This window comes from Physcomitrium patens, chromosome 2, assembly GCF_059467195.1.
Source record: "Physcomitrium patens ecotype Gransden chromosome 2, ASM5946719v1, whole genome shotgun sequence".
NCBI lineage: Eukaryota > Viridiplantae > Streptophyta > Bryopsida > Funariales > Funariaceae > Physcomitrium > Physcomitrium patens.
The window spans coordinates 2,168,628-2,179,492 of NC_143411.1; the positions used below are offsets into that span (position 1 = coordinate 2,168,628).

Here is a 10,865-nt window from a genome sequence, read left to right on the forward strand (position 1 = left end):
ATAAAAGATAGTTTGGTGTTTCTGAAGAAGAATAATTTATACCTAATCAAAATGATTGGTCTATTGTTTAGTTGAACTTAAATAAACTTTTAAAGAGAACCCATCTTTAAGTATGAAGAAAACAAAAAGAGAATTAACAAATTCAATTCAGACTAAAACTTCTTTGGAAAAAAAATATAATTATATATATATATATATATATACAAAGAACATGTGTCACACCATTGCCACTAACTTTAATTTGACAAAACTACTTTTACATCAAGCATTGATTATTTTAATATATATATATATATATATATATATATATTTGAAGTTTGAACCAGATTCTGCTATTAAAATTCAAAGTAGATGCTACTAGAAATATGTATATATACATACATATATATATATATATATATATATAAAGGCTTTTGGACCTTAAAGTGTATTTGAATCCACTACCGGTAGTTAAAGTTTGCAGCTGTGACAAATATATAAATGACCACATTATAAAACAAAATTGAATTTCAAAACTCATAAACTTTATTTATACATACACACACACAAAATAAAAATGACAAGTGTTTTAAACATTGCATTTTTTTAATGTGCTTCAGTTTACGTTTTACAATGTGACTGCACAGTGCAATATTAGGTTCAGTATGAACGACCCAAACATTTCAAAGCAATCCAAGGAACAAGGGAGGAGCAAGCTTTGCAAGCTCTGCCCTTCTTCCATTGCATCCTGCCCCTTGCATATTGCATTTTCTAGAGGCAACACTGAGCTTGCTGACAGTTATCAGTTCAGTAGAAGCAAGACTATCCACACAAGATTGGGTCACACACTTGGAATTCTGCCACTTGAACGAGTGTTTATCGTTGAAGTGAAGTTACCCTAGACATGCATCTGTGCTGTGGAGGGCTATAACCAGACATGGAGGTAGCAAATCCTGCTTGGAAGATGAAGGAGAAGAGCTTGCCTCTGCTCCATTTAGTGGTCACTTTGTTGAAGCTGGTAGCAGAAAAGACACACCATCGCCACTGCTACTGCACTGATGGATAACCCTGCCTCTGCAATAGCATGATTCCAATACGAGACTAGGCGGTGAGTTTCTCCTATGTTGAGACTCTAGACTGTAGAGAGAGAGGCAAAGACGCCAACGAGAGCCGTACACACACAACATGGTCTGGAAAAGTACACGAGAAATGAGGTCTGTTGGTCTTGGAGTCGTGACGACCACGGCACCTGCTTCAAAGTGAAACATGAGCTGCCGACTGCTGTTAAAGTGAGAAGTGATTTAACATGGCTGTTCGGGGATCTCCAAGAGCTAGCTGAGTCACTGGCACTGTGGTTTATAATTTAGTCATCCTCAGCAGCGACAGAGAGAGAAAACGAGAGGGAGCGAGCGAGTGGAAACAATGTCAGCTTCATTGTACAAATATAATTGTCCTGATGAGACAAAGACTGGTAATGCCGCCGTCGATGTGCCTCCTGGTCTCGGGAATTAAGTTATATCACTTTAAGGTCCACGTTACAGAAGCTCCAGCTGTAGAAACTCTCTTGAACTTGGCTATCCACCTACAGAAAGAACCAGAAGTTGCACATCCGATTCATATCAAAGGATTTATTACCACAATTCATTATCACCCTTGACAGTGATCCATGAAATAAGCGCCGGCACTTTCATGCGCGGCATTCAAGTTGCAAAACTTGCTGTGAGCTTTTTAGTGGAACCCACCTCTCAACCTCGTGCCAAGTACAGGCTGCCAGCTCCACTTTGCTGGCTTATAGATCATCGAATCATTGCCATAACAACGACGGGCTAATGTTGACTTGCCAGACATCTATTTCCTGTATCGAAGAGTATCTTCTGAAGCAAAAGGACATATTATCCCACTCTTCTTAACTGTTGGAGGAAAATATCCAAAATTAAATTTAGTCATTCTTACGTCTAGTGAACGGGATATTTGTACAGATCCAACATGCGGTACAGATTTCCTGTTCTTGGTCCTCACCAACAGCCTTCGCAGCTTTGAAATAGGAAAATGGAAAGAGGGTTTCAGCTTCCTCGAACAAGTATTCCACGCGGGTTCCTTGTTCCTCCACTCAGAGCCAAATTAGTGTTCAGGTGAGAGTTTTTGGTTATCGAGAGACCATTTTCATGAGCATTAATCCACCTGAAGATGTCAAAAACCTGGACCGCTGAGAGCAGTTGGGCTTTTCAACTCGTGGAAGTCTGCATATACGAATGTAGCTTCCGAAGAATGTTGGATTCAATAATCCCAAAGTCGTAATACAGTCGTAATAATTGCCTATTAGAATCCTTTCGTGACAATCACTATTAGCGCAAATCAGCTAAGCCAAATCACAAGCACAAAGGACCCACCAATGATAAAGAAAAACTCAACCAAACACAGTGAAACAACTCATTTTCTGTGATACAAACCAACATTTAAGGTACCCAGGGACTAACATTGAATCTGGACCTTTCATCTGCCGTAAACTGTAATACAGAGGAGGAATACTGATAACGGAAAGTGCCACAAGAAATCGAGCTCTGACAAGACCACGTGCATCAACTCATCATATTCGAACGTTATCCTCAACTTGATGCCAATCAGAACGAGTTGTGCCAAAAGCTTGTTTAGTTCACCTAACATTTCTACTTTTTGCTGCAAGGTATAAGTGGTAATTACGTCGTTTACCACTAAAATTCAATGCTGGACCAATTTGGCGAGCATCTCCCTACCTCGATGAGCTCTCTAGCAAAGCAAATGTGCACTGCACAGAATGTATCAGAAGATGGAGCTCGGCACTGGGCATTTGCAACGCAACCCAACTCAGCGCTTGCAGCTAGTTACAGGAAACTTGCACTGCAATAGGAAAATTCCAAGGATTAATGACAAAACACCATGAAAAAATATAAAATAAAAAAAACAAACGTGCTGGTGTACCCACAAATCCTACTTAAGGTTTGCCGAACTCTAGCGTTTGTCTCGGTACCTTCTGTAAAGCGAGAGCTTGTTCAATCATGTGAGGAACAATTCAACGTTTGTTTTCCATTAAATTTGAGAAAAGTTTGTGTTTTTTCCTGTTGGGTTGGGTGATTCAACATTTTGAAGAGAATGTAAATTATGTCTTTGGTATTTGTTTGTTTGTTTCTGTTGTTTTCACGTGAACATTAGCTTTCTGTCAATTATGATACCGTTTGTCTCAAGTTTTGATTGGTATTGAAGAAAAATTAATAATAAAATAATAAAGAAACACCATTTACTGTAGTATAAGGTACAACTATACCTGAACAAGTTGTCATCGATTATGTTACTGAACCCTTCCAAACCATCATTGATAAAAATAAATGATATTTACGTTAGACAGAGTTCATTCAGATTTGTAATCAAAGCATAACACAACATTTTGGTCAAGTTGCAAATAACTTTATTGTAAAAATTTAGAAGATAAAGTGTGAAAAGTAAACACAAACATATTTATAACTTCAACTCTAAAAATTTTGAAAGAAAAAACTTATTTCTCAGAGTTCCATCTTGATTTTTAATATTTATAAAAATAACTTCAAACTGTGTTGATAAGGGTATTCCTGGTAATAAGGCACATACACTGTCAACAAGCCCGTATGTCAAGGCTTAACTACCATTTGAAGCAAGGCCAAAAATAATATGATAACAAGCCGTTTTTACTGATTGAATTAAAGTGTTATTATACATTTTACCATCATTTAGTTTATGGTTTATTTGTATTATCACCACTATTAGTGTATATCTTAATGACATGTTGTAATAACATGTAATTTTGTACATTATTAATGTTATAAATTATCCCAATTATGTTTGAATACAAAAAATAAAATTTGCAGTATATATATATATATATATATATATATATATATTTCAATCATTGTGCATTAACATACAAATTTATACATAACCGTGATATGAAATTGAAACCGAATTGAACAGACTCTAAAGACTAATTGCTTACAAAACATAAATTGTAAACTCTTCAAAATAAAGACTAGGTATAAATGAATAAAAAAGTCATTTTACATGATCGAAGTTTCAACATTGTCTTAATTATCCAATCACAGAAAAGGAGAAAGTCAGTAAAATATATACATTTATTTGTATTATCACGACTATTAGTGTATGTCTTAATGACATGTTGTTGTAAAAACTAATTATATCCAACCCATGATTATGAATAAAGTGATGAAATGAGTCTTCTAAAATCTCAAACAAAAAAAGCCTTATTAAGTATTCCATATATATATATATATATATATATATATATTATGTTGACTATGATAAGACAATATATGAAAAGGATCTCACTTTTTTTTTTAATACAATTATGTATCCAAATTTCTTGATTAAATAAATGATAAACCCTAGTCAACTGTGATATTTTATGCAAGGAGGGTATGAACAAAAAATAAATGTAATTCAAATATACTCATAAAAGCCAGAAATTAGTTTATTAAGGAGCTAGGTTATCTTGCTTTGAACCAGAGTACTTTCTATTAATTTCAAAGGGGGGATTTAAGAGATGGCCCATAATTTTTTAACATCGTATAATTGTTATAATAACTTAATCTGAATACCTGTATCAGGAATAATACTTGTAATCCTTCACTTCATACATATTTGTAGTTTTCAGAAATGCTTGTATTAGAACTTCACAGTTTCATTGATGGTATTCATAAAATTCAACAAGTGCCTATTCTTACAAATTAAACTCAACTTCTATTCTTGCAATATGTTTACGAAAAATAACATTCTATGAAAGTAAAGGATGTGCTTCTTCCAGTAATATATACTTATATTTATATGTTTACATAGTACTTTCCAAATTACTACAACAATGTATTCTGAGATTTCAATTAACAAATTACTCAATTCCAATTCGCGAAAACACAAATGAACACATTGGTACATTTTCATATATATGTCCACAACTACATTTGTTTATTTTCGGTACATATAAATAAATGTATAAAGACAATCGATTAGCAAAACCAATATCATAATGATGGTGTGTAATTCTATTTTCAATAGGCCCATCGCGTGTGGCAGGGCAACGGGGGAGAGAGGGAGCTAGCGAGGAGCAGAGCAAGGAAGAGGAGGAAGAGGAGCATCGACACAAGCATCTGTGGAGCTCCGTCTTCCGGGCCCGGAGGAGACTCAGCAGCGTCGCACCTCGGGCGCACCAAGAAAAGACTCACGATTGGGAAGCGGAAGGGAGGGCACGGCGATGCATTCATCCCCATCGCAAAAGTGGTGGCGAGGTTCGGTGCGCCATCAGATCTCCCTCCCCAGATCAGATTCGTCTTGCTCCTCCAGCCTCCCTCCGCCTTGCCCCACCCTCCCGCCGGATGCGCCCACGGTCTCGCAACTCGTGTGTCAGGTCGGGTGCCGCCATCACCTTATTATTTTAATCCCTATCGAAGTGTTCGCATGTAGGTTTACAAAAACAAAATTACATATATATATGTAACTTAGGGTTTGTTCCATCCCGGGTCCGCTCCGAGCACGGGATCCGTGCTCGGTCGAGCAGCCGGTCTGCCCGGAAGAGAGAGCACCATTGACAAGGGGCTTTGTTTGATTTGTTTTGTTTTTTTTGTTTTTTTTTTTTCGTTTTCTCACTTTCTCTTTTTACTGTTTTTTTTCTATATTTGGAACAATGGAATTGATAAAGTGCGATTCCACCCTGAGACGACCACCAAAGTTTTTGGTTCATGTACTTGGTGGCGTTCCTGTCCGCAGTTCTTCGGAGTTGGTGTTCAGTTCTCGGAGAACCCCCACTTTTTTTCTGTTTCTTTTTCCTCGGATATTTTTCTCTTTTTTTTTCGCTTTTATTTTATTTGCTCTTTTATCCTGCCGTTTGACTCCTCCTGCTCCGTCCACCATTCTATGAGTGTGGGCACAGCTATGTCTTGGTTGGCATCCAGGTAAGTGGGTAGCGGCGTGGCTTCCGATCCAGCCCCACTCCAGTTCTTCTCCGAAGAACCCTGTGCTGGGATTCTGCTACTGAGTGGGAAGACCACAAATGTGTGAGTGAATTTTCCAGGGAGTGGGTATAAATAAGTGATAATAAATATAGAATCACCTGGATTCTCGATTTTTTATTTTATTTTGGGGTTCGTACGCTTCGTAAATGTCGATCTCGCATGATTGTGGGTGGATGCACAAGCAACTGCAAAGTCGAGCACTTTGCCAACCAGAAAGTAAGATTTCTCTTTGAGCAACTCAGTCCTCTTTTTCTAATACTGCAATCATCCACATAAAGATCCGACTTCAGACAATTAATACCTTTACTCTTTTTGCACCTGCGGTGACTGCTCGTTTTTCCTGCTCTGTAACTCTGTCCTCTTCTCAGAACATAAACTTTAAAATGCATTATAAATCCCAAGAAGCAGTTATCATTATTTTCCGTCTTACCCTTTTCTTCTCTTCGGGATCTTTTGTAGATTTATTATTATTATTATCTTGAGGAGAGTTGGTGGGTGTGTTTACTTTATTTCACTTTTCAAAAAAAAGTTCGAACTGAATCCATGGCACTGACTGTAGCGTCAGACGATGACGCTCCTGGCATAAAAATAAAATAAAATAAAATAAAAACTATGTTGACTAATGTTTAACGAACCCGGCACTCGAAAAAAGGATTCAGTGCTTGGTTTCCAGGTTTCGGAAGTTGGAGTTCTCAGAAAAATTCAGCAGCGTTTTAGCAAACTGACTAATTCCAGTCATTCAAAACAGTTTAATCGAATATTCTTACGGAGCGAGAACATTGCACTGTCTTCATTGTTGACTTGAAGAGCGTAGGAGGCGGCCCTCAATGACTCCAAAGCACCATAATACGGCAAGTTGATGGCGCAAGCAAGCGTCACTGTGAGAGCCGTAACCTTGCCTGATGGATGCTAGTCGATGACTTACTGATGTTTTAAACGGAATAAGTATAAATCGTCGGAGGCACCTAAATTAACGCAACCAAAATGAAGCACCTCCCTTTCGGTTCCTATTGCTTATGATAGAATCGGCAACACCCTCTCCGCTCCACTGGATACTTAGAGGCAATGTTTAGCGAAAACTGGAGCCATGTGAGACAAATTGGAACTCTGATGGCCTAGCAACACTCGGCACGCTCCTCTTTATGAGGGCTGGGCTATTTCGGGTTGGCTCTGTCACCACCACTGATTCTTTGTTTTTTTAAGGTTTGCATTTTCTGTTTGTCGTCTGGGGCTACTCTTTACATTATTAAATTGTGATTTTGATAGATAATGAATTTCGCAGATTGAAATTTATTTGGATTGTGTATATTGTGTTCGGAATCTGAAAATTGAAATTCGAACTCAAGATGTAATTAAAACTACTGAGGAAAAATTGAACCTAATTGCGAAGGCTGAGTGAAGGGCGTAATCTGAGCCCAACGCTGACAAAAAAAGAATAGATATGGCATTTAAGAAGAGGGCGCTGGTTACTGCTCGGGTTGCGAAGGCGGTGAAGGTTGAAGTAAGGAAAGACAGATTCTGTGTACAAGCCTACGAGGAGCTTCAAAGAGGCAAACAGCACTTTCATGCGGTGATGTTGGGAGTCATTAAACGGTGCTTTGGAGTCAGTCACATTTGAAAATATAATAGTATCAAACAATAAAGAGGATAAAATATAAACAACCGCGTCACGTCACTTGAATGGCGTCGATGCCTTTTGTTCTTTCTTCGATCCGAAGTGGCGTCATCTTGCAGGATTTGAGGAAGCAGCGGGGCACATAGGCAGAGCAGTTGCAATAGTTCGAACTTTGGAGGCAGAAAATGCCAAGCGAGTGATTCATCAAGCATCACCGCAAATGCACTTACCACCACAGGAGATGTGGAATGGGCAAAGATAGAAATCTTGCAACAGTTGGCTGCACGGACACTAGGAAATAGTTGGGAAATGAGGTGGGAGGGGAGAACTGAGAGAAGTTGATGTGCCAAGCAGAGGTTAAGTTCGGATGTAAGAGCTTCTTGGATTTGCGTTCACATCCGCAGCATAACGTCGATCTCTGCTTTTTCTTTCACACAAGGGTAGAAAGTACACTCCACTGTCGTCGGAATCATAATTATGGCCACTTTCCAAACGAGCTCGCTCCTGGATGTTTGCGAGAGCTATGGTTATAGCTACAATTGGTGTAACCCCTAAAAAGGATTCTAGAGAGTAATTTCCGTGGCGCTAGCTCTGGCTTGGGTTCCAGAAAAGGAGCGAAAGGAATTATGAGTCTCGATGGTGGGTTCTGTAACATGGACTACTTCGGATTTGGCTCAACTGCAGAGGACACTGTGCTCTCAGACTTCCAGCTTCAGCTTCGCATGGGAATCTAGATGACCGACCCATGCTCGTATTAAAATAACCTCTAGGCTTTCTCCCCAAAAACACTCCGCAGTGAAAAAAAATAAAAAAAACTTTCAGTGGAGGTCAAGGGGTCGCAATGAAGCGCCGGAGGAGGTCTGACGTCTATGACGAGCCCGTCTTGCGAAGTTAGATCCATTGCTACTCAGCACATCTTTTGGGCCAATCTGCTCTGAGGACGAGGGTGTGCCTAGCGATCTATCTCGTGAACTTCGCCAATCAGGGTTCCGAGATCCAGAGTTTAGTGGGGCTGTCGTTTGATAGTAGGGGTAAACGGGTTTTAAGGTTTTAGGGTTTTCAGGATCATGCAGGGAAACCTCTCCTAAGATTCCTTGCAAGAAAGGATGGCACATACACCTGTGGATCCCACGCGATCTGTAGGGAAGAGGGGCGTGCTCAAGCGGTAAAAGACGAAACAATTGAATCAGAACTGGTCGCAGCGGTCGCCAACCTGGGGAAACATGATAAGATCTACTTAACGCGAGTTGCATCAATGGGAATGTTATTTCAGGTTATGAGTTGTCAATCGGAGGCTACCCAGAAGCTTCTTATGTTCACACCTCACAAGTTCAGGCAGGGAACTTACATCTTGCAAACCTGGATGCGTAGATTCCATGCACCATCATGTTTGAAGGTTCCTACATGGTTCGCACTCAAGAACATTCCTAGAAAATTCTTGTGTGTGGCCGCCAGATGGCAGGAGGCCTAGGTGATTTATTAATAAGTGATAAGCGTAATTCCCCATGGCGGACCAATGGTTTTGCGTAGCGCTTACCACAGGTTTTGGGTGGAATACCTCCCTGTTAGTTACCAATGCAAGCATGGAGGAAAAAGCAGTAATACTTGTTGATTACTGTAACCTCTCCATTCTCTATCGCTTCTGCCTCTCAACTGATCACCTAGTTAAGGATTGTGGTGGAGTGCAAAAAAAAAAAAAAAAAAAAAAAAAAAACATGCTCAATAACACCTAGTCTTGAGCATATGCAATAATCTCAGACTTTTGGTTCTAAGCCTAACTCATCTACAGATAGATCCATTGTGAATGATCCGGAGAGCTAAACATTCAATGATACAAGCCTTGCTTAATGATTGTTCAACACCAATATCATGGATTAGGTAGTGGATGGAAGATCCATTTCCAAAGACAAGGCATGGTCAAAATCCCTTAATTGAGAAATACACCTCTAATTTCTTAATCCACATCCATTGCAAGTAGCTTAAGAGGGTGGAGACTTAAGAGGTGCCTAGAACCAACATTCTTAGCTATTGTCAAATAATATACCAAGATGTCAACCAATTAACTTGTCTTGTTTGCACCATCTCTCAAAACTAGTTGTAAATAATTATGAGCAAATAAAAGGTTCACAAAGGCGCCTAAATAATCATTAAGATGCTTCTATTCAAATGGCTATCAACCACAATGATCACCTTTCTATCCTAATCTATGGATTTTGGTAGGATGGAGGATACATCTATGGCTTATCTACTCTAATTGTTGGTATTAATCCAAAAAAAAGTTCTTCTATTAGTAGTTAATTTTACAACCCCTCATGATAACGCCTTTGAGCACCTTCATCTCAAAACACCTATTCTCTCAATCTTTGTATTAGCTCCATAAAAGACAATTAGTATCTCAAAAAAAAAACCTTCACACTTCTTAAGCTTGCAAATTCATTGACTTGCAATTCCAACAATGATAGGACATTTTTGAGTCGACTCACCACTAAACATCAATGCTCTTCCAAAGTAGACAAATCATGCCAAAGCCTATTGTTTGCCTCAAAATAATCAATGGCCTCCTCCTATTTCCTAATAATATCTTTCAATGAAAATGACCATCAATACTCAAAATATTTAAAGCTTGCAATATCCACACAAATGTCAAGGACATGAATCTTTAAGAACAAAAATATCAAGACACTCCTATGTCAGTCAAAAAAATTAGAAAATTACTTAAGAATGATACAGAATTAAATTAAAATAACTATTGTCAAAGACAAGAAGACTAAAAAGTCTTGAAATAAGACTAAGGATAAAAAATACATTGATAAAAATGAAGAAGGCTTCATTCTTGCCTCTATATATACTATCTAATTCGGAGCTATGTGGTGATGTTCTATAGGACTTTTAATACATGATTACTTTATATAACACATATCTTAACTTATAAGATAATTTTTCTAAAAATCATTAATATATGTAACAAGTAGTTAATTCAATTCAGATAAAATATTTCAAATATTGTCAAGAATTATTTCTACCTTTAATAAAATCACCAAATATATTATATCTCGCCATCTATTTAAATAAGAACATGTTATTTTTGACGACCTTTACCTCCAATATATCATCTTAAAGGTTGTCAAAATTGTAATGTCTCATTTGATAAGTCAACAAATGATAGCTCTTGAGATGAATTCGTTGGTTATTGATTCTCTATCTTTTTAGTGCTACAAGTATACAAAAGTTAGAAACAAAGA

General features: G+C 38.1%; 1 protein-coding gene and 1 long non-coding RNA gene across 11 annotated transcripts; one reads left to right on the top strand and one right to left on the bottom strand.

Moving 5' to 3' along the window:
- Positions 1-502: 502 nt before the first annotated feature.
- LOC141045086 (uncharacterized) lies at positions 503-1,693 on the bottom strand. Its single transcript, XR_012216997.1, has 2 exons — positions 1,182-1,693; positions 503-1,053 (listed from the first exon to the last, which is right to left on the bottom strand). It is a non-coding gene; the product is annotated as an uncharacterized LOC141045086 (long non-coding RNA).
- Positions 1,694-4,558: 2,865 nt separating this feature from the next.
- Positions 4,559-9,682, top strand: LOC141044971 (uncharacterized). 10 transcript variants are annotated; one of them, XR_016507111.1, is made up of 4 exons: positions 4,559-4,929; positions 5,074-5,404; positions 6,661-7,171; positions 7,291-9,682. XR_016507111.1 is itself a non-coding variant. In XM_090256968.1 (3 exons), the coding sequence occupies exons 1-3, from the start codon at positions 4,918-4,920 to the stop codon at positions 6,723-6,725; spliced, it is 408 nt and encodes a 135-aa protein (XP_090113094.1). In that variant the 5' UTR covers positions 4,559-4,917; the 3' UTR covers positions 6,726-9,682. The 10 variants fall into 10 exon arrangements, 3 of the variants coding, with proteins under 3 accessions (XP_090113094.1, XP_090113104.1, XP_073387628.1); XR_016507112.1 differs by having other exon boundaries at positions 7,399-9,682; XR_016507113.1 differs by having other exon boundaries at positions 6,661-6,888; positions 7,032-9,682.
- Positions 9,683-10,865: the final 1,183 nt, after the last annotated feature.